Raw genomic sequence first — 27,641 nt, 5'->3', positions numbered from 1 at the left:
CTCAGAGATCGCAAGTTTACTATGGAGGACCAAAAATGACATAAGTATAAATAAATAAATGCACATATAAATGTAAAAATAAATAAATAAATAAATAAATAAATAAATAAATAAATACATGCATTAATAATTGTATAGGTAAATGAATAAATTAATATACATTTCTTATTTAGTTATATATTTATTTATTCATTAATTTATTTATTTATATATTTATTTATTTCTACATTTATATGTGCATTTATTTATGTATACTTATGTCATTTTTGGTCCTCCATAGTTAACAGCACCCCAGACAAGAGCCACCTAAAAGCCCCACTAAATATTTAGCTTTGTTTAACTCTTTTAAATTTACTACAAGATTCCTCATGTGTGTCTTCATAGTCTGGTGACCTCATCAGAATTTATTAAAAATTGCAAGATGGTTTCTCCTATCAAATAGCAAGTTTTTTTTTTTTTCCTTTTTGTCTGGCTGCCATTCATGTTGGTTTAGTTGCTTAGGATCTTTCAGAGTTCTTCGTTGGGGTTGATTTCTGTAGTTGGGGTTATTTGGGTGTTGTTTATTGGGGTTTAGTTAGTTGGAGCATTATTCACTCTCCTGGTGTTAATGTGGAGACCCTTATTCACCCTCTACACTTACACCAGGAAGATGAATATCGGTATCTGCCAGTGGGCCACAAATTCAACAAAGAACCGCTGCTCGTTGTGGCTCATTTCTGTGTCTGGTCTTGTTAAAATAATGCTGCTGAACAGGACTGTGTTCAGCAGCTGGTCACATTACTTTACCTTTACCTTTATGCTACAATATTATCAAAAAAAAAAAAAAAAACATAAAACCCTCTGTGCTGGTCAAAAATCTTACAAAAACCTCTGACTGCGGTTCTTACACACGTATTGTGTGGTATATTTTTTACCTGTCCCCAGAAAACATACAAAATGTTCAGAAAATGTATAGAGATGGCTTTAGAATGCACCCGGAAATGCAGGATACCACAAGAACACAGGATATCACAAGAAAACACGGTAACACAGAAACACCAGATACTGAATATCACACAAACACTGAATACCACAGAAGCACAAGAAAAACGAGTGTCTCCATTTTTGACGATTTTTAGACAATTTGATATATATATATATATATATATATATATATATATATATATATATATATATATATAGATATATACATATAACAATTTGACAGACAAACTGTCCCTTACATTGTGTCAAAATTTTTTGATGAAAAGTCAAATAAACCAATCATTTTACATTGACTTCCATTGAAAGTTTAGAAGTTGTTGTTTTTTTTTCGCCTGTAAAGTTGCTGTTTTAGAGAAGTTTACTTTTTTTTTTTTTTTTGGACAGCGATGCTATTAATAAAACACAAGAACAGAAACCATGGTAAAATGGTAGAAAGTTGCTGTGTTTGGAGTTACTGTGCCAAGAGAACCCCTGAACAGAGTGAATCAAGTTCGAACAAAAGGTTTTACCTGGAAAAATCCATTTTTTTCAGTCTGTTATGAATTTAAACAGTAAGTTATTTCCAAACTATGATATTTTGTATTTAAAACATTTCGCAAAGTTACCCGTCCCCAGTTTTTGATGGGCAGTGTATCTGAAGTTTGCTGAAGCTGAAGCTCTGAACGCCGTGTTTGAGCGTCAGACTCGCTTTGGTTGCTGTCGACTGCGGGACAATTACTGCTGAGAAGTACGTTCATGTTCTCTCAGCTCTGAACGCTCGCAGGACTGTTTCAGTTCACTGCAATCCCACTGAATAACTGTCTCAGAGCAGTCTCTGTACATAAAGCCTCATGGAAACGATGGCTCTGTAAACAGCGAGGAAAAGACGAACTGCGGCAGAGTGGTTTTTTATACTGTATTCCATTACTATTCACACAACTTTCCCAGAGAAAACAAATCATTATACTGAAATGACAATGACACAGCTCCTCCTGCTGACTGCCCAATTATCACGGCTGTAATGTAAACAGTCTCCCGCGCTGTCACATCACAGCGAGCGAAGGGCCGCCTTTGCTGTCTGCAGCTGCCGAGCCATATGCACAGTGTGAGCTTCAGCGCAGACCAGCTTCTGATGATGATGATGCTCCCGGTTTAACTTTCAGAAAGTCCAGAGATTTCTCAGTTATTATTATTAGTATTAGTATTAGTATTATTATGCTGCACTGCAGAAAGACTGAGATCATTCCCCATAACTAAAAAGGCCACAGTGGTCCTTTTGACCTTTGAAAGTGTGCATGTTTAATAATCGAAAATAAAATATATTTAATTTTACATTAAAACGGCTTACAACCTGTCTGAAAGACTATGTAGAAATGATGTAAGAATGTCGCATTTCAAATTTATGATGTTAAAACAAAGTTTTGTAGCACTTTGGAAGCCCATTCCCGCCACCTAAAAAAAAAAATAATCCAGCACATTTTTTATTATTATTATTATTATTTTTATTATTATTATTATTATTATTATTATTATTAAGCAAACTTCTCTCTCAATATTTTGAGATACTATCATTATTTTGAGGGAGCAAATCATTATTTAGAGATACTAAGTCATTATTTCAAGATACTAAGTCCTTATTTTGAGATACTATCTCAATATTTTGAGATACTAAGTCATTATTTTGAAATAGAAAGTGTTTGCTTTTGGGAAAAAAGGTACTGTAAATCTGTCATTGGAGTCTTGGAAAATATCAGCTGTTTGGGGTGTTTGAGGATGTTTCTGTGGAGCCTTTTTGATGACATCATACATAAATAAAACAAATAATAATTTTGGCAATGATGAACTAAAACATGGAAATAAAATAATTTTGAAGTCGTAGACACAATGTAATGAGATGTGCAAAGAAGATGTCATTCCAACATAAAAAAAAAACATTTAAAATCTTGCCTAAAGCTTCTCAATATATCTCAGTCCAGTCCCATGCCTTGTTATGTACAGTATGTAGTGGCCACATTATAGAATATCATTTCTATGCTGCTAAGTTATAGCCATAGTTTATTTTTATTGATGCATGATTTAACCAGTGAAGCCAAATGTATAACTGCTAACGAAAAAAAGGAAAATAATAACACTATAATAAAATAAAATATTTAACACCATTAGTTTCATTGGACAGTTTTAATAAAAAAAAAACTAAAATATTCTGTTTTTATCATGCTGCTAATTCACCGGACACCATATTTTATTTCATTAGATTTTATTATTTAAATGTTAAATTTTATTATCAATTTCTCCAAAGATTTTTTATTATTGAATCTCATATTTTCTAAAGTGTAAGACTATACTTTATCTTATTTCTGTTAAAATGAGTGATCTGCTTTGTTCATCCCTATTCATCCCTATTTGATTTTATATATTAAAACTGCACTCTAAAGCAATTCATATCTCATTTCTAGCATATAAAATGTGTTACATACAGTAAATAAAGTTTATTATTATTATTATTATTATTAAATTGTCTGTTCCCTTTAATTCATCTATTGTTTATTGAGTGATAATAGACTGCCTCAACTTCCTGTAACTGGCCTCAAAATCCAAACCAAACCAAAAAATTGTTTTCCAAGGATCAAAATAACTTCTTTAGGTCTACAAAATTCTAATCCTTGGTCCAGACAGTGATCTGCTATTTTGGGTTTAGTTTGAACTAAGCAGAAATCTTTGAATGTTTAATGGATAAATTGAGCTAGGTATGACAGAATCCTGACTCTGACAGCTCTGTGGTGACCTTTCTGTTCTATCTTGTATGATCTTGTTTGGTATAATCTGATTATGTTGTCATACTCTGATAAAGCTGTAAGCCAGATGCTCCCTATAACTAGACAGAAAAAGAATGCACTGGAGGAGTGCGAAAATAAGCCTTTCTAATATAAACTATATATAGTATTTGATTATATAAAGTATTTTACCAATATAGTAAGATATAGATATAGTAAAATATAAGTTAAAATGGTGTGAGGGGGTATTCTTTTAAATCTATTACATATCAAAAAAAAATGTCAGTGTCAATCATATTGTACTTAAAGGAGAACTCTGGTGTAAAATGGACTTTTGTCGTAGTAAAACTACTGATAAAAAGTACTTATAAATAGCACAGCTCTGTTCTCCCACAGCATTCCGAGATCCAGAAATGTGAACAATTTGTCATAATTGTCATAATTTGCCCCGATTAATCGCTTTTTCCACGCTCGGAGCTGAAGCTAGCGTTATAGGATGTAAACAGTGTTTTTAATAAGCTTCTTGTGCACTTTTTAGGTTATTAATATCTCGTTTTAAATGCCAGGGCTCACCGGCATTCTAGCAAAGAGGTGTGGAGCTACTTTGAGCCTGAATATCGGTGGAAAAAACTTATCGGGGCAAATTATGCCCCATGTCATCCAATCTAAAGAGTGTTCGGACTAACTGTTAAAATTTCTCGATCTCAGAACGCTGTGGGAGAACGGAGGTATGCTTTTTATCAAAAGGTAAGTGTTTTTTATCATGTTTTACTACAACAAAAGTCCATTTTACAGCAGAGTTCTCCTTTAATTATATGGTTCTGGAGTTCTGAATTAGCGTGCACCCACAATACAAACTTCATCAAACTCAGATCCAGATCATAATTAAATAGCTCCCTCAGCTAATGTGACACAGATTAAAAGTTCACAATCTTCTCTTAACACAAAATTCCCCCACTGGTTTGAGCCAAACTGCCAATCAAAATTCACTCACATACAGTCACGACACGCTCCCGCTGCTGCCAGCAAAAAAAAAAAAAATCATAAAGTTCATAAGGTTTGACTTTGCTGAACAGTTTTTATCAACACAATTACGGCAAATCATCAAACTGAACATAAGATTAGATTAGATTAGGTTAGATTTGATTCAATTAGATTAGACTAGATTAGATTACATTTAAAAGCCTTAGAAAGTTTATTACATACAATTCTCCATCCCATACACAACCAGTACACAGAAATCTTTCAGGTCAACACGGTCGGGGCATTCCCACAGTTTATCCACCAGATAGGAAACTTATTATTGCCTTTGAAGCTTATAGAGGGAAAAAGAATCTGGAGTCTTATCTGCTTCAGTCCTTTGAAATACTCAAACTGATATGGAGCCCCATTACTGCTGGTTACAGATTTTACTATGGTACAGAGTTTACTATGGTATGCAAGGTCAGGAGTCATTGTTTTGTTCCACGAAATGCTTTAAACCGTGGAATAAACACATGAACAATGGGAACCAGATGGAAATTCACAAAATCAATTCTTAAAAATTAAGTATACTTCAAAAGAGATTGCGTATTAAATTTGGAACTCTATGATTTCCCAGAATTTAACATTTACACTCTCCTTACACAAGACTTTCTATCAGGAACTCTTTTTTCTATCTGTACTGTGAATTTTTACACTGAATTAAGCAATAATACACAAAAGGGAGTGCTATAATGTATAATATCGGCACTACTGCAGGCCAAGTGCCGTACATCAGCACAGCAGATAGCACAGACCTCGAGTGTATTGTTGAAAGATTTTGAGTTAAAGAGGATGAGAAATTATGATCTGTTTGGGTATAAAAACTCTGCAAGTTAAAATAGTTCCATTGCTGCACTGTTTGTAGCTGCACTATTTGGCTTGTAAGCGCTGCACCGTTGCTACCGGTTACCTGTATGTGACGAAGTAATACAGTACACGGAGAGCTTCAGTTACAGTGTATTACCGGCTGATAACAGCACTCATAAAACACCTCTCAGCCAATCACATTGCAATGTCAGAACTAACTGTGGCATAATAAAGCTTATAGAATCCAAAAATGCAATGCCAAAACCCTTAACCACAGATACATGAGGTACGTATTTCATAGATTAAAAGACTCAAAAACTTCTATATAAAAAAAAAATGCAGCATTATAAACAAATTTACACATACAGTACCAATAAAAAGTTTGGGAAAAACAAACTTGACTGGTACTGTCTTTCCTAGTTATTCACATAAATTCAATAAAAATGTGAAATACTACATGCAACATTTTTTCAGGCCATGTCACATTTATATAAAACACTAGCTAAACATATTGTGCAGTACGCAGCATTCCATTTCTCTCAGAAGATAAAATATAAAATATGTTACGGGCATTCCAGTTAAAAGTTCAGATAGTTGTACACCATTTCTATTAATTTACATTTTTTAAACACTAAGCTAAAAACATTTTTCTTAAGGACTGATCAATATTTACTAGTGTTTTATGTTGAATTCAATTAAAATATGTATCAAGTTTTGTATGTATCAGGTTGTCCTATTCAGCATTTAGCATTAGCATTTAGCATTAGTTTCCAGTCCTGTTCTGTCCTTGCTCTACTTACTCAGTGCATACACATTTACTCAGCTATTTTCTCAGTTAATGCTAATCCCCCTTTTAGAAGTTAAACATTTTGCTAGCTTGGAACATTTATCACATTTTACAGTTTAAGTTTGCTACTGGGCTCTACATTTCTGTTTTTTTTAAAGATGCAGATACAATGAATACACTTTACATACTCACCAGTACTCCATTTTCCCTTCATGGTCCGTCAAAAGGCCTAAACTCAGTTTTAGCTGCCCTTAAATAGTGCCTGAGAAAAATGAGGCATGCCCAGTAGGCCCCATTTTGGGCCATACCATTAAGAGGGGTTCTTTGTTCTTTGTGGTTCATTCCATTTTAATTAATATTTTATTTTATTTTGTCTCTGTTTGTTTAATGGGATTGAGGTCTATGATGTGCAGAATAACTATTTTGAGTATTTTGTTCTTCCATTCAGTGTTTCTTTGATTTATTACTTGTTTATTTATATGTTTATTCCCCTGCAGAGGAAAGTACTTTGGTTTTGGCTGGCTTGGGTAGACCAGTGGTGGCCTATTCAAGGCTTCATTTTTTTTTTTTTTTTTTTTTTAAATATAGCTTTGCCACAGGGATGGTTGGTTGATGTATGAGCCAATGTCAAGAAGTTATGGAAAATGTTAATGTTTTTTTTGTTAAATATTTTTTGTTTCTTTTTTCTTTTGTTATCTTGACTAATTTTTGCACCTGTCACTTAATAAACACTGGATGTGCTACTGCAGTCTGCCGTCATTTTTTTTTACAACCCAATTTTTGAGGCACAATTACTCTTGCCTATAACCAAGCTGTGACAATCATTGTCAGATATTGTGATACCACTAGATACCAATTGATTACAATGCTGCATTATGCTGTATTTTTTGGACAAATGTGTATGTATGATTGGTTTAAAACAACATAAGGAGAGGGCTCCGAGTAGTCGAGAGGAATAAAAACACTGCCGCGATAATCGTGAGATTTGTTGGTTTCCATCCTGTTCATGTAGCTTGCCATCAGCTGCCAGAGCCCTGAGAGAGCACAATTGGCTGAATTTGCTCTGCTGATGTATTGGAACCGAGTCGCTGCGCTTTCCACCGAGCATGCTGGCTACTCATGAGGTGGTGGCTGACTTCACATGTGTGAAGTTACCCTCCTGGTGTTGGAGCTTTACTAGTGATAGGGGAAGTCTTAATGGGTGTGTTGGGTAATTGGCCTTGTAAATTGGGAGTAAATGGGATAAAATCGAAATAAATGTATAAAAAAGACATAATTGAACACAAGATCTAGTAAAACGGTATAATAGTAGTGAAATATTCACTGCCAGTTCTACAGGCCAGTTTTACTAGGAGATTGGAATGCATGTCACTAATGTCTCGACCAATCATCAGCCTTCACATGTCTTTTTTTTCTTTTCTTTTTTTTATAGTTTTTTAGCAGGTTAAACTCAGTAGTACTTCATTTTAAACTGGAAACTTTGCAAATCAAAACAAACAGAGTTTTCTAAAGTTTGTGCAATTCCACAACAGTAGCTACAAAATAATGCATTTGCGGGCAATGGCTGTGACGTTCTGTTCTTTCCACACTATTGTGTGAAATGGAGGTAGCGTATCAAAATGTAAAAATATATATTTTTTTCAATTACTGAATTATGGGACAGGGAACTTGTCACCTTAGGTCATACCACAGAATGGGAACACTATCTGGTCCAGTCTAAACGGAACATCAAAAACTGTTGCACATCAGCCTATTCATGGAGCCTACACCTTATAAATTTAAAATAAAATTTCAAACTAACTATTGCTGTAGTTTATGTACCATCACTGCCCCAGCACATTTTTTACTTGTGTTCTGGGCATGTCCTTTGATTGTAAAATTCTAGAGATATGTGAACACAGTGTTGTCGGATATCCTGGAAACAGAATACAGTTGAAATACAATTTGTATTTGAAGATGATACAGAGCAAGCTATTGTTTTCTTGATTTACTGCTGCTAAAAAGACAATCCTACAAAACTTAATCACACCTGGATTTCACTTGACATGGAATCATTTTGGGTGGTTAATTTAGTCCATATAGCAAAAGTTGAATATACCACTGCTTGACTTCAGTATACTAAGCCTGTAACTGTTGAAACATGGTAGACCTTGGTCTTTGTGTATTTTGGAGTTTCTGCAAAGTTGGTGAAGATGATTGTCATTTATGACTTTTTCTTCTGTATTCGTCTGTTGCTCCCCACTCCCTTCTTGGACATATAAAGACTTTTTAAATTTCGTTTCAAAGCTGTCTGATCAGTGGTAGGATCCCCCCCCCCCCCCTTTTATTTCCTCCTGCAGTGTTCTCACTGTATTCTGTATTTTTTATCTTATTTTAATGTTTTGCCTGATTCTCTGTCCTCTGATCCCATTTCTGTAAAACTGCTTTGTGACAACATCAGTTGTAAAAAGTGCTATACAAATATACTTTTTTATCTTGTTCAATTTTGTGAAACAATAAAAAATCTTGATTGAAAAATGGTTCCATTTCTTAAAGAAGGACCAGCAATAGTTTATCTCAGATCCATCCACCCTCGAGTGGATAGCTGTTTGGAAAGTTTGTAAATATTGTAGCGGTTCAGTTCAATACAGTATAGTTTACAGTTGCAGTCGGACTGATGTACTGAGCGCGAGATTCCAGCCGAGCACAGTTCATCCGGTCCGCACTCTGTAGCTGGTAACTTTTTAACCTTGGACCATATGCATCCTCTGCAGAACGCGGCTGTTTGGTCCAGCGCTAAATTGATGAACTGGCATGCGTTAGCGTTAGCGTGGAAATCCCAGTAGAGCACTTCCAAAGCCCCAAGCTGTCCGCTGTCTGCATGTTTGTGTGTGTGAGCAGGCCGGATGTGTGTAAGCCTGTCATGCAGCATCCACCCCGACCTGCCAAGGTGAGCAGGAGAGTGACCCTGACCACCTGGCCATCATGCATCTCTCTCTCTCTGTGTTTGTTTCCCTCTGTTTCTCTCTCTCTCTCTCTTCTGTGTCTATCTCTCTCTCACCCACACGTTCTTACTGCAATACTTAATACAGTTTTCATAACTGATGATGGCATTTATCCTTACTGTGATGTCATCAGCACAAGCCAGGACCAATAGTCATCAGTGCTGCCTGTTAAATCAAGGCCACTATGATGTCCTCATTGGTGTGGCCTGTCATTTATGAGCCACTGTCATATCATCAGTGCTACCTCTTACATAAGCACCACTGTATGATGTATCTGGTGTTACCTGTTACTTTAAGGCCCCTGTGATGTCATCAGTGTAGCCTGTCATTAGTGCTGCCTGTTTTGCCAAGGCTACTGCGATGTCATCAGTGTGACCTAGTCATCATTATTTTCATTAGAGCAGCCTGGGCTAGTCAGTCTTCAGTGTGACCTGTAAGTTAATTAAGTGGCATCATCACAAGTGTGACTTCTTACTTGTGATGTCACAAGTGTTGCCTTGACCAGTCATTGGTGCTACATGCAGCTTTATGGCCACTTTGATGTCACTCATATGGATTGTCGTTTATGAGCCATTGCAATGTCATCAGTGTGACCTGTCATCTACAAAAAACATGTATGCTGTAAATATAGTAAAAGATTTATGTATTTACTTAAAATATATTAAAAGTATATTGATATTATGCTTTCAAATGTTTGAAATGAAATTTATCATACTTTTTGAAAAGTACAATATAGTGTATTTAAAGAGACTTAGACTTCTATGAAGTACACTTTTAGTTTAATGTAATTTAATATACTTCTAAAATACTTTATATATTAATAAATATATTAAATATATTAATAAATAAATATATTTTTGCACATTTTTAGCAAAGTATGTTAAAACCAACTGTTACAGATGTTCACTTAAAGTACAATATATCATGTAACTTTTTTTAGAAAGTAAATTAAATGACTACATTTATAAAATTTGATTTAAATTTGTAACACAATAAAAATTGTAGTACAGTATATTAAAATATATTTTTATACCCACTGAAGTATGCTAGAAGTGTGCTACTAACAAAAGACAGGAACAAGAAGCATATTTGTACTCGAATGTAAATAGATCACATATATTTTACATCAATTCTTAGTATATTTCTAATATACTTGCTGTTTAATAAATAGTGATACAGTGGTAATACCCATTAAATGTATTATAATTTTACTGTAAGCCTATTTAAAGTATGGGGTTACATACATGAAGTAGTATGTTTAAATGTTACTTAAGTGTATTTAAAATAGCTCCATTTTAGTAGAGTTTAGAACATTTAGCACAATTTAAATAAAACGTTAGTACTATTTTTATACAATTAAAGTATAATAATTAGTACAAAAAAGTTGTTCTATTTCAGAACTCTTTAAATATACTGATTAATAATCAAATCAAATCAAATCATTGGGGTGAGCTGTCTTCCTGTCTTTTATGAGCAATTGATTGCACAATGGAGATGTTTGCCCTGAACGTGGACTTACAGGCTGCTCAGCCTGTAAGGCTGCATCCCGCCTCCTCGATCACAGCCAATCAAATAACAGTATAGCCAAAAGCCCCGACCATGGCGCTAAACCACACCCCCTCGACCAAAACCAATGAAATAACAGAATCGTTAAAAAGCTCCGCCCACAAGCACAACCAGTGAGAGACGAAATCACGAAGCCGCGCTGGGATTCAAACTTTCAGTCTGGACAGTAACTGCTGCTGCTGATGCTCCTGCTGCATGTTTGGTAAGTTCTAACTTTAAATATATTTAAACATGTTTTAAAGGAATGTCCAGTTGAACAGAAATATCAGTAAAAAACGAATGAAAACTAGTCAGTTCCTCTGTGTTGTTGAGCTAGCTGAGGAGCAGCTCCCAATGTTTTTAACATGTTGGCTAACGTTAGCTAGTTAGCAGGCTAAGGAGCCAGTACACAGAACACAGCAGAACACAAGCTTTCATGTAAAGACAGTGTTGGTGTTTTAGCTAGGTCAGAATGCTATTGTAAATAGCTTACAAAACTTTAAAGGAAAATGCACATCTTTCTGGTCTAAATGCAAAGCAAGTAACATAGAAACAGACTGATTTAGCCTGTTGGTCTGATTTAGCCTGTAAAAACAGGCTGAAGTTTAGCCTTGTGGTTATTTCATATTTAATCAAACTTATTTCATATATAGGGTACCTGCCTTCAGTGCTCAAACGTACAGACTGATATAATTGCACTTATAATATTCAATCCATACATGTTTATATACTTATATTTTCATATTTAAGCTGCTCTGATATTTTTTACTTAAAATGCACTAATGTGGATATAAAAATTGCAGTGGTCTTAAAAAAGAATACTAAAGATAATTGCTACCAGGTTGATTGGAAGCCCAGAAACTATTTTGTTTTACGTTGTTGTTTGATACTTCTTCTTAGCTGATGTGACATGTGCAAGCCTCGGAGGCTGAGGGGAAACACATTTAGCCTGACATAAAGGCTGATTGGAGGGCCAAGTTTACTGTAGTTTATAAGCATTCCTTAATTATGATGCTCCTAAAGCTGATTAAAGTGCCAGTGATCATTATACATAGATGCTTATTATATATCCTTCCAGGCTGGTATGAAGTGTGCTTGCCTCAGAGGCTGATGGTAAATACTCTTTGCCTTCCAGGCTGGTATGAAGTGTGCTTGCCTCAGAGGCTGATGGTAAATACTCTTTGCCTTCCAGGCTGGTATGAAGTGTGCTTGCCTCAGAGGCTGATGGTAAATACTCTTTGCCTTCCAGGCTGGTATGAAGTGTGCTTGCCTCAGAGGCCGATGGTAAATACAATTTGCCTTACAGGCTGGTATGAAGTGTGCTTGCCTCAGAGGCTGATGGTAAATACTCTTTGCCTTCCAGGCTGGTATGAAGTGTGCTTGCCTCAGAGGCTGATGGTAAATACTCTTTGCCTTCCAGGCTGGTATGAAGTGTGCTTGCCTACGAGGCCGATGGTAAATACCTTTTGCCTTCCAGGCTGATATGAAGTGCGCAAGCTTCAGAGGCTAATGGGAAACCATTTTCTGTCTTCAAGGCTGATTGGAAGGATGGTGATAATTTACTGTAATTGATTTAGCATCACTTATGCAAGATACCTCTGACACTGATTAGAAGGGCAGTGTTCATCATCCATTGTCATACTCTTTCTTGGTGAAGTGTACTTGCCTAAGAGGCTGATGGTAAATACCTTTTGCCTTCAAAGCTGATTAAAGGGTCAATGATGATTTACTGTAATTATTTATCATTAGTTATGCAGGATGCCTCTGAAGCTGATTAGAAAACCAATGAACATTTCACATAGATGCTTGTTACATATGTTTCAGACTGATGTGAAGTTTACTTCCCTCAGAGGCTGATTGTAAATACAGTGATACAATTCCAGGATGATTGGAGCATGTAAATATGAGTTATAGTTTATCATTGTTTCTTGACAACATTTACATTTGATTTACCTAAAATCTGGTATCACAGGTGCCATGTTGAAAAACTGATTAGAAAATCACAACTATTACTATATATTAGAAAAAACATCTATTTAGTTATATGCCTTTCAGGCTGATGTAAAGTTAGGAAGACTCAGAGGCTGATGGAATCCAGGATAATGGAAGAGAGTAATAAGTGATATTACATTTTAATTGAAGTAAGTGGTGCAATTGTAAAATTGCATATTTTTACCCATTAACTGATGCCTCAAAGGCTGATGGCATAGACTATAAACCTCTAGGGTGACGAGAAGACCAAATATATTTTTATGCTGTATTTTGAGGCATTTTGTTAACTCTCAGGTATGTACATTTGTTCAAGGCTAACGTAAAGGGCACCATCTTTAAGGAAAGTAAGCTACCTACCAGGCTGATTTAAAGGCCAGTGATTATTTTATGTTGCATCAAAATGATGAAATTAAATGACTAATTTCAAAGACTAACAGGTTGCTTATTGGCTTATAGTATTTGTCATATTAATTAAACATCCAATTATTTCATATTGCTGCCTTTTTGGTAATATTTACTTAGAAGCTACTGTTAACGTAATACTGATGGAACAGAAATTCTTAAAGAATCAGGATGAACAATAATTTTTTAAAGTTGTAAAATTACTTATCTAGCGTCAGTTAATTGGATGTCAGCCTGATGTAAAAAGCTCAACTTTTTAATACCTAATGCAGAAGAATTTCATCTTCCAGGCTTTTTAAGTGGCAGCTGATAATTTACCATTTTTGTAGAAACATTTAAGCCTTCACTACTTCACTACATGCCCATGAATGCCCATGACACATAATGGGCTTACATATAGCCTATGTCAGGTTTGTGACTGCAGAGGTGATTATCCACTGCATGTTTATGAATTTAATATAACTCTACTGGAAAATAAGTTTTCCTGACTGTAAGAAAGGCAATCGTATATCATATTGAGAGGGTGATTTGCTACATGATTAGCTACTTGTTACTGAGTACTACATAACAATATATCTGTATACGTTTCTACTCACTTTACCAGGACAGTCAACACGAAGACCACACAGTAAGCCTGTGATATATAGGAATAGTCATAATACCTTGAACATGCAGTGTTCCAGCATCATTAACCTTTTATTTTTTATGTTGCAGATTAGCCCACAAGTCCAGCTGAGTATCAGAATGTCACCTGATTGCTAAACACATTTTCCCTAAAATTTAGGTGATACAAGCTGATTCATTTCTTTGTCTCTATTCATCATTATTATCTGACAGTCTGTCTCTGTCTGTGGCTTGCTATTGTAGGAAGAACTATCCGGCCTGTGAGAAATTCTGCACCATCCTCTCCTCCACCTAAAGAATCTGCCCCAATGACCCGTCGGCGCAAAAGACCCTGCCCCACCTTACTACTTCCCTCAAAAAAGCCCTCTAACCCTTTACAGTCTTCTACCAAAGCCAAGATTTTAACACACACTCCCACCTTAGCATCTTCCTCAGCTGTCACTTTACCACCAGCACCTACCCCAGCACCATCCTCTACTCCACCTTCACAATCTGCCCCAATGACCCGCAGCCGCAAAAGAGCCTGCCACCCCTTAGTTCTTCCCTCAAAAAAGCCCCCCAATCCTGTACAGTCTTCTACTGCAGCCAAGATATTAACACAAGCACCCACCTTAACATCTTCCTCAGCAATCACTTTACCACCAGCACCATCCTCAGCCATCACTTCTCCACCAGCACCATCCTCAGCCATCACTTCACCACCAGCACCATCCTCAGCCATCACTTCACCACCAGCACCATTCACAGCCATCACTTCACCACCAGCACCTACATCAGCACCATCCTCAACCATCACTTCACCGCCAGCACCATCCTCAGCCATCACTTCACCACCAGCACCGACCCCAGCACCATACTCAACCATCACTTCACCACCAGCACCATTCACAGCCATCACTTCACCACCAGCACCTACCCCAGCACCATCCTCAACCATCACTTCACCACCAGCACCATCCTCAGCCATCACTTCACCACCAGCACCTACCCCAGCACCATCCTCAGCCATCACTTCACCACCAGCACCATTCACAGCCATCACTTCACCACCAGCACCATTCACAGCCATCACTTCACCACCAGCACCTACCCCAGCACCATCCTCAACCATCACTTCACCGCCAGCACCATCCTCAGCCATCACTTCACCACCAGCACCGACCCCAGCAATAAGACCCACTGAAGAAATAGCATCCACCTCTGGACCTAATAACATAAGCACTCCCCATAGCCCAACCCTTTGCAGCAATGCCTGTCCATCTGAGATCCTCTTTAAAGAGGTAGAGGCCATCTTACCTCTTGGATTTGGGCATCGTAAAAAGAGGTGTGTACTTAAAGTTACAATATGTGAATTTGATTGTAGTTAAATGTTATGTGGTTTTCATATAATGTTTTGTGTGAAGGCAGAAGCCAGATTAGTGATCAGTAGTATAGGAATCAGTGAAGAAGTAACCCTATAATATATAATGCCCTTGTTTGAAATTAATGACATGATTTTTTTAATAAGATATTCAGTGACTGTAGAGGAGCTGAAAAGGAGAGTTGGGCCACCAGAGGGCATGTCCCTTGCATCTTGTGTGGCGTACCTGAGGATGGACAAAAACAAAAAAGCTAGTCTCAAGACAGAACTGGACAATGTAGGGGTCTGTCCAAGGCCAGTTACAACACTGACCTCCATGTGCAGCAAGCTGACAGAGGGTACAGTACAGATTACCACATGTAGTGCAGTGTAGAATATTAACATTTTCATTTTTAAGTGTATCCTGTACAGCAATGTCTATGAACATTTAAGACTTATTAATCTTATTTCAGAACTTTAGATTAAATTGAATGTTCTTCTATGTTCAAAGGGGAGGTAGTTGATCTGAGCCAAAGCCTTAGTCACCTTGTGGCAACACAAGTACCTTTCAGTAAGGTGAAGTTATTAGAGGAACGAGACACCGATGTGGCCCTTGGTCACCTGGCATTATTCAAGTAAGAGTCTGTTTTAATTTCAAATTTAGAATTTGTTTAAAATTATATTATAAAAGTAACACCACACCTTTTCCTAAACAGTTATATCTGATGTACAGATAAAAAATACAGATGTACTCCAATGTGACCATGATGCATAATTAAAACATATGATAATACTTTATGTAAAATAGAAAAACATATCTTATATCTTCCAGAAAGTCAATCCTCTTTTATACATAATTGTCTTTTAAATATTTTTATATTTTGAAAACCAGGAATATTAAATTTTTTTATGTTTCATTTCACAGCATTTATTTATATTCTGCTTCTTATTATTTTATTAAAATATCATAGCACATCTGTCATTATTTCATGCTAATTAAGAAACAAATGGAAGGAAATTGGATTACACTCATTTGCGGATCAAAAGAAAAAAATATTTGTAAAAACAATTTAAATTCAGTGTCATGTTTGTAGAATTACAGCCCTACTGTAAACTAATCATACATTTATTTCTATAAGAGAAATGATCAAAACAGCCAGTGAAGGCATAAAAGCAGAGGCTGGCATGTTCAACTTGGCTACCCATGGACTTGGATTCTCACTCTTGCATATCTTTGAAAACCTGTTCACTGAATGTGCTGATGCACAAATTGCAGCACTTAAAGGTAAGACTTGAAATATATTTTCTTGTGTATTTCAATTGTAGTGTAGTGTGTTCTATCGTTTGTATCCACCATTGTTGAAAGACACTAAAATTCAATCATGTAACCTATAATTCATCTTCATACATCAATGGGGTGCAATATTATGACCATCTCCACATTTCTACCCTGTACATTTTATCAGGTTGACTAAACAAATAGGAGCGCTTTGTAGTTCCACACTTACAGACTGTAGTATATCTGTTTCTCTGTATACTTTATTACCCTGTATTTCAATGTTCAGGACCCCCACAGGGCAGGTACTATGTGTGTTGTGGATCATTCTCAGCACTGCACTGACACTGATGTGGTGGTGGTGTGTTAGTGTGTGTTGGGCTGCTGGAGTGTTTAAACACTGTGTCCACTCATTGTACACACTTGGCCCCTCCCACTGTTTTTGCTGCTCCCCCTTGTAGGTGTAATGTCAGAAACAAGAGCTCATCTGTTGCTGCACAATTTGTGTTCCTCTAGACCTTCATTAATGGTCACAGGACACTGCCCAGGAAGCTGGATAGTCTTGGGCGGTGGACGATTATCAATCTAGCTGTGACCCTGAGGTGTCCAGCAGCACTGCTGTGTGTGATCTACTTACACTAGAATAATAAGCCACCACCACGTCAGTGTCACTGCAGTGCTGAGACTGATCCACCACCCACAAAACACCTGCTCTGTGGTGATGCTGCGGGGGTGATTTGAAGAACAAGGTAATCAAGTATATAGAGAAACAGACATACTACAAACTAAGTACTGAACCAGTCTGAACTACAGAGTTCTCCTATGTGGTCAGTGGTTTGCCAAGCTGATGATATGAACAGTGTGTGTAGAAACATGATGGTGGTCATAATGTTATGTCTGATTGGTATATGTCATTATATTCATTTTGCCAAATATGTTTGTGGTGTTATTAGTCCAAGAATTTTTTTTCTAGCCACGTAATCCAAGGGACAGCACAGACATTAAGAACCCAGAACCCAAGAACCCAGCACAGACATTAATAAAACGGTTTACATGTATATAGTTTTTTTATTATGTCAAGTTGACTTGTCAATGTACATTTATTTTCCTAACATAAAAAAAGGTTCATGTATATGTTTGTGAACATGTTTATTATATTTCATATACTGTACATTATTCCAGGTATTATTGTAACAATCCTAACACAAATACATTTTCTTTTCTGCATTTTTTTTCTTAAATAACTACAGAAACTGTGATTGCATTTTATTGTTTAAGAAGAAAAAATTATGTTAATAAAGTTAATAAAATTTGAAACACTGCATCTGGGTTTTTCTTTTATTTAATGGAACTATCTGCTGTTGAGAATGCTTTTGGAGAAACGAGATATGGACAGAAATGGCAGTTAACATTCAAAGATTTTGTTTTTTACAATTATAATATATATTATAATTGTTATTGTAGTAATCACTGGAGACAGCCCCAGTACAAAATACAGAAAAGTCATACTGGCCACAATTGCAACTTTATTTTTGCATGGCTTTATTAGTATCACGGAAGTGTATACGGTGCTTACCATCTCTGACTCTTTTTTTAAATGCAGTAATTTTAAAGTGTGAGTCAGGCCTATGTGAGCGCATTGCACGATTTAAGCTGTTTTTCAGCGTGTACGAGTGCATGTTCTGTATTGTTTTCTTTGCTTCATTGACTCTTAGTCTGTACTTGTGAAGCTTTTGAATCTTTCTTTTCCTTGTGTTGCTACTGTACTGTCCAAAAGCAAGCTGATAAACTCTGTTAACTGCAGACAGTAATTCTGGACTTTCACAGAACTCTGTGCTCTCAGACCAGTTGTACAATGCCCCTATCATTTCTTTTACAGTCTTGCATGGGGTTACATGCTCTTTTACATGGTTTGAAACACCTTCAAATGACTGAATGTTCTCTTCTGGACCATCCCGCAGGACTAGGATCTCTGAAACTCTAAGGCACACACATATTTCTTTTAAGCTACTAGCAAGACATGTGCAGTGCTTTGTTTGCAAGTTTACAACTCCAAAACTTTGCCTGTGATGTACAATTAAGTAATTTCCATCCCACTCATAACTGCCTTGTTCTGACAGACAGCAAGCCAATTCCCTTCTGCACTCATCTATGTCCACATCTCTTTCTTCACAAACGTGCTTTGCCAAGGCAATGTGCTTGCATAGGTTTCCCCTTTCAGCCCAATCACATTCACAGAGCATTGTGATGAGATCAACAAAATAACACTTTCCCTCACTGGTTTCTGAAGGTACTAATATTTGGCCAGCAGACTGAAAAACAACTTTGTCATGCAAGCCTTTGTATTTCATCCTAGACACAAGTTCACCCATGTCTGGTTTCTTCAACTCAGTTATCCGGCCCGCTTTGTAGAGTTCTTCCAGGTAGCTTAAAGACAGAACATATTTAAAATAATGTTAAAAATGGGTAAAATATTGTAATTAAAAACACAAAAGTTCAGTAATAACTGTCAACTAACCTGTAATATGTCACCACCTTCTCACTCAAAAGATGAAGCAAGTCATCTACACGTCTGTTTGCATACCCTTGAAGAAATTGGTATTTCATGCTGAAAAAGAATCTGAAAAACAAAACAGATGCTCAAAAATCTGCTGAAATTTTAAAAGATGAATGAGCTGAAGAAAATTGCAAACACTTACAATAAAGTATTTTTCAAGTTAAATATCATTCAGTTGCCTTATTCAGTAAACAAGGAAACACAAAACAACACACCAAAAAGAAGTCCAAGTATTATACTGGACTATTTAAGTAAAATGACTGAAGAACACAAAAAAAAGCTAGCCAAGTGGTTTGCAGCCTTGGTCCTGAAGTACTTTATGTACTGCCCTTTCCATGCTCCTCATCAGTTTTTTTATGTGTTTTTGAGCAACGTTAAATATGTAGAACCAGGGCTGGTAACCAATGCAGGAGACTACAGACATCCAAACCTCTCAGCCAAGTTATTGGTTTCACTATTTTGGTGGAATACTCTTCTTCCAAAGTTGGCCCACATCTTGGAATGTTGAAACCACTGCATTTTTAAATAGTTTGAGATAGTTGTTGTGCCTGAGAGTTCATCAATGCTGTCTACTACTTGGTTTGACCTCTCTTCAAAGTCTGCTTCCTGAAAAAGCAAAGACTAACATTAGTTTTAAAGGATTATCAACAGACAAAATATTTTGGACACAACTATGTGAGCAACTTACAGTTGCACACTGTTTGAGTGCTATCATTGCCCTGATGACTTCATTTTTCAAAGCTGGTTGCTTTTTACATTCATCTTGGCGTTGCATCCAGCGATGAACTGCCTATATAGAACATATAGAAATACATGCATAATAAAACATATGCACAGTTCTGCTAAATGAAATCTTATTCTGTGGTTGTGGGGGAATTTTACCTGAAGAACGTGAAACCAGCACAGCAGTATTCTAGTGTGTGGGAACACTTTCTGCACTGCATTGATTTCCTTAAGATCTCTGTCTACCATGACACACCTGAAAATAAAATACATAATTTCATATATATATATATATATATATATATATATATATATATATGTGTGTGTGTGTGTGTGTGTGTGTGTGTGTGTGTGTGTGTGTGTGTGTGTGTGTGTGTGTGTGTGTGTGTGTGAGAAATAGCATGGAAGGAAATGTGCCTTTTTAACAAAGTCTAGAAGGTAGGTCTATGTCTTTAATATCAGCCTTGTAGTCACATGAATTCTATTCAAAATTGTACCACGTAAAATGACCATTGGCCTTCTTATCTGTCCAGTGGATGATAGGATTTTGTATTATTCTTGGAATACAGTGTCTAGTACATCTGTATTGATGGCATCTAATGTCTGCAAAACAAGTTAGAACACAAATAATGATTGCTTTTGTAATCAGCTTGGGTGGTAGCAGTCTTTCCTAGTGCCCTTTTTACATTCTTTACCAGTTTTACATCAGTTGTTCAGAAACATAACTGAGTTATACCAAACAGTTTTAATAAATGATCATTCAATTGAATGGCAAAGTGTCCAAACACTTTTGCCTGGTACTGTTGGTGCGGTTTGTATACAATATGATTCACTGCATACATTGTTAACCCATTTCACCCTGTTTTTCAAAAGGTCAGGACCCCCACTGAGCAGGTATTATGTGGGTGATATATTATCATCAGTGCTGTAGTGACACTGACATGGTGGTGGTATATTAGTGTGTGTTGTATTAGTGTATGTGGATCAGACACAGCAGTGCTACTGGAGTTTTGAAACACTGTCAACTCAAGTCAGAGATTCTTACATTGTTGGTCCAATTTGTAGATGTAAAGTCATAGACGATAGCTGCTGCACAGTTTGAGTTGGTCATCCTCTAGTCCTTCATTAGCGGTCACATGATGCTGTAGGCTGGATAGGTTTGGTTGGTGGACAATTTTCAGTCCAGGAGTGAGACTGAAGTGTTAAACATCCAATAGCACTGCTGTGTCTGATCCACATACACCAGCACAATACACACTAACACATCAGCATCAAGTCAGTGTCACTACAGTGCTGAGAATGACCCACCACCCACATAACACTTGCTCTGTGGTGGTTCTGACTTTGAAGAACAGGGTGAAAGGGGTAAACAATGTATGCATTGAATCAGATGGACTACAGTCTGTAATTTTTGAACTACAAAATGCAGCTACAGTATGAGTCAAAGGTGTTTAATGCTACTTTAAGTTACTATTTTTCTCGTCAAGTTTATGTTAAATGACAAATTCAATTTTGGACACCAGCCAATGTTTGGACAATTCGCTATAGGTAGAAGGAAAACTTGGGTCAAGACTGCCACAGCCGAGTTTCTCCAGTAATCGTGAATTGTGAAATATCCCAGGCAAATAATAAAAACTCAGAATTCAAAATATATTAGACATTAGCACATCACAAATGCTGAATATACATTTAAGAGCAAAAATACAGTTTCCTATTCCATATTTATTGTAATCCATTACCTTTTAGACCTTTTAGTTTTACCTTGGTTGAAAGGGATTAACACACTCTTGCAGCTTTTGAAGACAAATACTTAGGTTCTCTGTAGATTCCTCACTTAAAATGAAGAAGGCCACTGGGACTCCACGACCCTGGGAAGACTTAATGATGACAGCATAAAAAGCGAATCCATACTGGGTAATACCCTTATATGTTGCATCAAGGTATATCATGTCAGAGCCATAGTTCTTCAGTTGATCTCTCTGCCAAGGTGTGCTAAAAACAATGATGAGTGCCTGCTTTTCAGAGTGTGACAAAGGCTGGTAGTAGATGATGTCATCTTTAAACTTACTTTTGATTAATCGGTCCACGCTAACACAGTCATTTAAATCCATGTGAGTATGTGCATTATAGCTTTTCCGTATAAAATTAATATCATCAGGTGCTACGTGGTACCTTCTGTCCTTGAGATACGACTGGCTCTGTGTGTCCGACCAGTCTTTGCAACAGAGCAGTATTTCAGCATTTGTGTGACCCTGCTGAATGAGGGTATAAATGTAGTCAGTGAGACCAGGATGAATCCGATTTACAGTGCTCTCTAAGGGACTGTTAGGATCATGCCCAGAATGGTCACTCATGAGTCGTATAATACACCCATCATAACAGTTCTTGTTTACAAATGTGAAAGATACGTAGGCCCCACAACTGTTGGCTCTTGTTTTTTGGGGGTCTCCAGTAGACTTCCCCTTGCAGTGACTGGCTCTTTCACATCGCCACTGAAAATGATTGGCATGTCGTTTCTTCATGGCTACAAAGTTACCAAGGCCACATTCTTCAAGGTAATGCAGATGTGAAGACATGAAGGCATCTTGACTCTGACCAGACAGTACTTGAATCGACCTCTTGACTTTAGGATCTGCCTCTTTTCGAAGAGAGCTCTCAATTGCAGCAATCCAGTGTGCCTCCATTGCTGGAAAATAAAAGGCATATATTTAAATAACCTATAACATAATATTAATAGGATCAAAGAGCAACTGGACACTTTTGACAAAAACTGGCAATTTTATAATCAACACGATACAGAGGTATTAATACAAATATTGTAATATATTGCAATATTATAAGCAAGGTGATGTATTTTGATTTTTAGGAAAACATGAAATATACATAGATTTACCAACTGTAACATTAGTGGTGCACCTTTATGCTACTGGTTTACCTTGGAGTGGAGTTGTTGAGCATTAATACAGCAACACAAAATGTTATTTATCTATATTGTTTTACACTTCTACTCTACAATTTGGGATACTGGATAGTTTTGGTTAGTGGACGATTCATAGTCCAACAGTGACACTGAGATGTTTGTAAACTCCAGCAAACTGTCTGATCCATTCACACCAGTACAACACACACTAACAAAGCACCACCACATCAGTGTCACTGCAGTGCTGGGAATAAATAACCAACCACATAATACCTGCTCTAAAATGTACTCAGGCTGCTAACAAATTATACATAGAAACAGATGGTCTAGTTGTAGAACTACAAATTGCACCTATAAGTAACAATGATAATAGACGATAAGTGTAGTAGACACCCAGTGTATAATATCATAATTGCATTTATGATCCAACATGTACAAAACAAGCAAAGTTTGAGTGATATTCCATAGAGAACAGGAAAAAGAATATGCTTTTATGATATAAACTATACATACTGTTAAAGGGATAGTTGGGGAATTTTGACATGAATCTGTATTGCATCCCCATCACCAGTGTCGTGCATTCACTCTGACTGACCCCCGACAGCGTCCTGTGAGCAGAGTTCTCGTCCAGCTTTGGTCAAGGAGAAAGTAGTTAGGCAGGTTTGCTGGAGCCAGGAAAATAAAGCGTTTCTCTTCCCTAAACAATATGTGTTCATACGAATTTAGAGAAAATAGGGCCGAGTGATTACAAGGTGGGACCGTTTTTTCTACAGCGGGTTTGGAGCAGATAAATCACTCTTTTGAACACATATTGTTTAGGGAAGAGAAACGCTTTATTTTCCTGGCTCCAGCAAACCTGCCCAACTACTTTCTCCTTGACCAAAGCTGGACGAGAACTCTGCTCACAGGACGCTGTCGGGGGTCAGTCAGAGTGAATGCACCACACTGGTAATGGGGATGCCGTACAGATTCATGTCAAAAATCCTGAACTATCCCTTTAAATAAAGAATGCCAGTGTAACAATCATGAAAAACAGAAATAATGAAAACAGAAATAAATATCCTACACCCAGCAAGATAGCCAGACATATCATGGCTTATGCAAAATGACTGCACTGTTTTTATTCCCGAGCTTTATCTGCTACAAACAGAGCTGTGACATGAAAATGACCACTCACCTTCTGATCAACCTATGGTCTTTTCTATCAGCTTAGGAGGTAATGTCCTTTTACAAAAAAAGTATTTCTAGCGAAAATCTTTGCTCTTCCATCATCCTGGAAGTCATAAGGTATATTTCCATGCTCCTCTGAAGTTTGTACACTTAACATCATCCTCTGAGGTATATATCTAAGTAACACTAAAATTATTGTTTATCATATAATCAGCCTTGAAGGCATATAATATACTCATGTTAATTAAGGTAAATTATCACTGACTTTTTATTCAGCCTAATAGACATACACCCGAGTAACATTACAAAGTGATCATTGACTTCTTAAACAACCTTAAGGTTATCAGCCTTTCAACATGATTCAAATGATTTCAATTTTAAATCACCCATGAAGTAAATCAAAGTGTAAATTATATCAAGCAACAATATGGAAAGATCAGTGGCATTATAATCTATGTTGGAGGCATCTTAAGTACATAATTTTAAATAAATTACTGTCATTGTCCATCCAATCAGCCTGGAAGGTAATAGGTGTTTCCTATCATCCTCTGAGGCAAACACACTTCAAATCAGCCATATATTTATATACTTAGTTTATCTGTATTGAATCTATTATTGTTAATGTTTATTTTTGCTGCAACTTGGGTAGGAGAGTAACACAATTTCAATCCTCTGTATGTCCTGAACAAATGCAGAATTGACAATAAAACTATTTGAAAAATATATAACAAACATCTGTGAAATTATCACTAGTCTTCTAAGCATCAGAGGCATCTTGATAAAGTGACACTTAATAATTTACCTTGGTTCTGTAATTAGAATGGAAGGCAAAAAGTATTTGCCATCAGCCTCTTAGACTTGCACACATCGTCCTGAAAGGTACATAAAATGCAAAAAAGGGAGATTAGCATTGGTCTTCTAATCAGCCTCAGAGGCATCTTGCATAAGTGATGCTAAATCAATTACAGTAAATTATCACCATCCTTCCAATCAGCCTTGAAGACAGAAAATGGTTTCCCATTAGCCTCTGAAGCTTGCGCACTTCATATCAGCCTGGAAGGCAAAAGGTATTTACCATCGGCCTCGTAGGCAAGCGCACTTCATATCAGCCTGGAAGGCAAAAGGTATTTACCATCGGCCTCGTAGGCAAGCACACTTCATACCAGCCTGGAAGGCAAAGAGTATTTACCATCAGCCTCTGAGGCAAGCACACTTCATACCAGCCTGTAAGGCAAATTGTATTTACCATCGGCCTCTGAGGCAAGCACACTTCATACCAGCCTGGAAGGCAAAGAGTATTTACCATCAGCCTCTGAGGCAAGCACACTTCATACCAGCCTGGAAGGATATATAATAAGCATCTATGTATAATGATCACTGGCACTTTAATCGGCTTTAGGAGCATCATAATTAAGGAATGCTTATAAACTACAGTAAACTTGGCCCTCCAATCAGCCTTTATGTCAGGCTAAATGTGTTTCCCCTCAGCCTCCGAGGCTTGCACATGTCACATCAGCTAAGAAGAAGTATCAAACAACAACGTAAAACAAAATAGTTTAGCCTGTTTTTACAGGCTAAATCAGACCAACAGGCTAAATCAGTCTGTTTCTATGTTACTTGCTTTGCATTTAGACCAGAAAGATGTGCATTTTCCTTTAAAGTTTTGTAAGCTATTTACAATAGCATTCTGACCTAGCTAAAACACCAACACTGTCTTTACATGAAAGCTTGTGTTCTGCTGTGTTCTGTGTACTGGCTCCTTAGCCTGCTAACTAGCTAACGTTAGCCAACATGTTAAAAACATTGGGAGCTGCTCCTCAGCTAGCTCAACAACACAGAGGAACTGACTAGTTTTCATTCGTTTTTTACTGATATTTCTGTTCAACTGGACATTCCTTTAAAACATGTTTAAATATATTTAAAGTTAGAACTTACCGAACATGCAGCAGGAGCATCAGCAGCAGCAGTTACTGTCCAGACTGAAAGTTTGAATCCCAGCGCGGCTTCGTGATTTCGTCTCTCACTGGTTGTGCTTGTGGGCGGAGCTTTTTAACGATTCTGTTTTTTCATTGGTTTTGGTCGAGGGGGTGGGGTTTAGCGCCATGGTCGGGGCTTTTGGCTATGCTGTTATTTGATTGGCTGTGATCGAGGAGGCGGGATGCAGCCTTACAGGCTGAGCAGCCTGTAAGTCCACGTTCAGGGCAAACTTCTCCATTGTGCCAATTGATTACATTGATTACAGTGTGATTTGTAACTTAAAGGATATTTTTGAGGCTTCACCTCTGTCTTGTCATTCGTAAGCCATTATGATGTCATTAGTGTAGCCTGTAACTTATGGGCCACTGTGATGTCAGTAGTGTGGCATGTTTCAAGTCATTGGTGCAACTTGTGACACCACAATGAAGCCAAAACAGGAAATAGCCAAATAGGAAATTGGTGATTGATCCCTGTGTGTCATTGGTGCAGCCTCCAGACTTGTTATGATGTCATTTGTGTGCGATGTGTCACTAGCGAGAGTTCTGATATTGTATTGAGAGCATTCTTCTACCTTTTATGTTTCGTCTCTACTTTTCAGCAACTGACAGCGCTCTCCAGAATTCTCTCTTTGTAATAGATTGTCTTTTAACTCTACTGTTTTGAGTTAAACCTGAGGGAGATGTTCTGTTTTTAGAGACACTCAGGCAACACCTGCCTGTATTGTTTCACTGTATATCTTCTACCACAAGACAGCTTAGCGTTCAGTGCTGAATAACACACACACAAACACACACCTTTAAATGACTGAGCGTGTCACGACAAGCTGCCGGACATTTTTTTTTTTTTTTTTTTTTTTTACAGCAGGAAACGTTTGTTCTTTTGAGGATTTCAACTGTCAGCTACTCCGGCGTCACGGACCTGCTGACGCTAAATTAGGTGAATCCGTGTGAGTGATATGTGTGTGAACAGCTTGGGTGGTTACAGGAGAAAATAGATGGCTGTCAGCCAGTAGCCTGTGTTTAGTGGTGGAGTGTTTTGTTTCGACCCACTAATTAGTATTTCGTCGTACGTGGACAAGAAGGAATGAGACATGAGGCTTTTTTTTATTATTTGTATTTTTTTGCATTGTTGTATATAAAATAAAATAAAAAATAGAAAGCAATGATTGCTTAGTGATTAAGCAAATAAATAAACATGTAAATAAGCATTACACATTAAGTTAAAAAGTAGTGCGGTTGATTTAAATAACTAAATCAGATTAATCATGTCAATATTCTGTGATTAACTGTGAATAATCGCACTTGTTCTTCTTAAGCCGCAAGTTTTTATAGTGGATATTTACATGCAAATAAAAGAATGAATGTAAGAAATGTAAAATGCTCATTTTAAAATTATATTCATATTAGTAGTTTCAATTAAATTATTATTATATACTTGTAAGTTTGAGTGGAGATAAAGCCAAAATGGGCACCTGGGAAAAAAAGAATGCATGATAAATTGAATAGGCGGAACTCTGTTTTACTTTATTGAAAAAAAAGCTCAGTTTGGTTTTAAGGATTTTTGGATTAGACCAGAAAATATTTAATAGTATTTTAGATTCTTCAAAGTTGAACCTTTTGCTTAGATAGAGACACCTTTGCAAATCTTGTAATATTTTCAGTCAGGTTTATGAGGTATTTAAGAGTTAATTACTTGATTTTTTTTTTTTACAGTGAATAGCCCTATTTGAATAATGCTCTAATCCAAATTATGAATAATGAACATTATTAAGAACTACT

General features: G+C 36.8%; 1 protein-coding gene across 7 annotated transcripts; it reads right to left on the bottom strand.

The window, feature by feature from the left end:
* Positions 1-17,564: 17,564 nt before the first annotated feature.
* On the bottom strand, positions 17,565-25,934 carry LOC125780399 (uncharacterized). 7 transcript variants are annotated; one of them, XM_049465775.1, is made up of 8 exons: positions 25,822-25,932; positions 24,689-24,758; positions 21,558-22,482; positions 19,956-20,052; positions 19,762-19,863; positions 19,504-19,679; positions 19,035-19,136; positions 17,565-18,943 (listed from the first exon to the last, which is right to left on the bottom strand). In XM_049465775.1, the coding sequence occupies exons 3-8, from the start codon at positions 22,478-22,480 to the stop codon at positions 18,043-18,045; spliced, it is 2,301 nt and encodes a 766-aa protein (XP_049321732.1). In that variant the 5' UTR covers positions 22,481-22,482; positions 24,689-24,758; positions 25,822-25,932; the 3' UTR covers positions 17,565-18,042. The 7 variants fall into 7 exon arrangements, with proteins under 7 accessions (XP_049321732.1, XP_049321734.1, XP_049321735.1 ...); XM_049465777.1 differs by lacking the exon at positions 25,822-25,932 and adding an exon at positions 25,019-25,053; XM_049465778.1 differs by lacking the exon at positions 25,822-25,932 and adding an exon at positions 24,866-24,951.
* Between the last annotated feature and the right edge of the window lie 1,707 nt (positions 25,935-27,641).

The sequence above is a fragment of the Astyanax mexicanus genome, chromosome 16 (assembly GCF_023375975.1).
Source record: "Astyanax mexicanus isolate ESR-SI-001 chromosome 16, AstMex3_surface, whole genome shotgun sequence".
NCBI lineage: Eukaryota > Metazoa > Chordata > Actinopteri > Characiformes > Acestrorhamphidae > Astyanax > Astyanax mexicanus.
This window is presented reverse-complemented; position numbering and strand designations above follow the sequence as displayed.

Excerpts from the sequence above, each read along its gene's own strand:
- LOC125780399 (XM_049465774.1), bottom strand. Across the intron at positions 19,864-19,955 it reads GCTGGTTTCACGTTCTTCAG|GCAGTTCATCGCTGGATGCA; the intron begins GTAAAATTCCCC and ends TGTTCTATATAG. Across the intron at positions 19,137-19,503 it reads ACCAATAACTTGGCTGAGAG|ATTCTTTTTCAGCATGAAAT; the intron begins GTTTGGATGTCT and ends TTTGTTTTTCAG.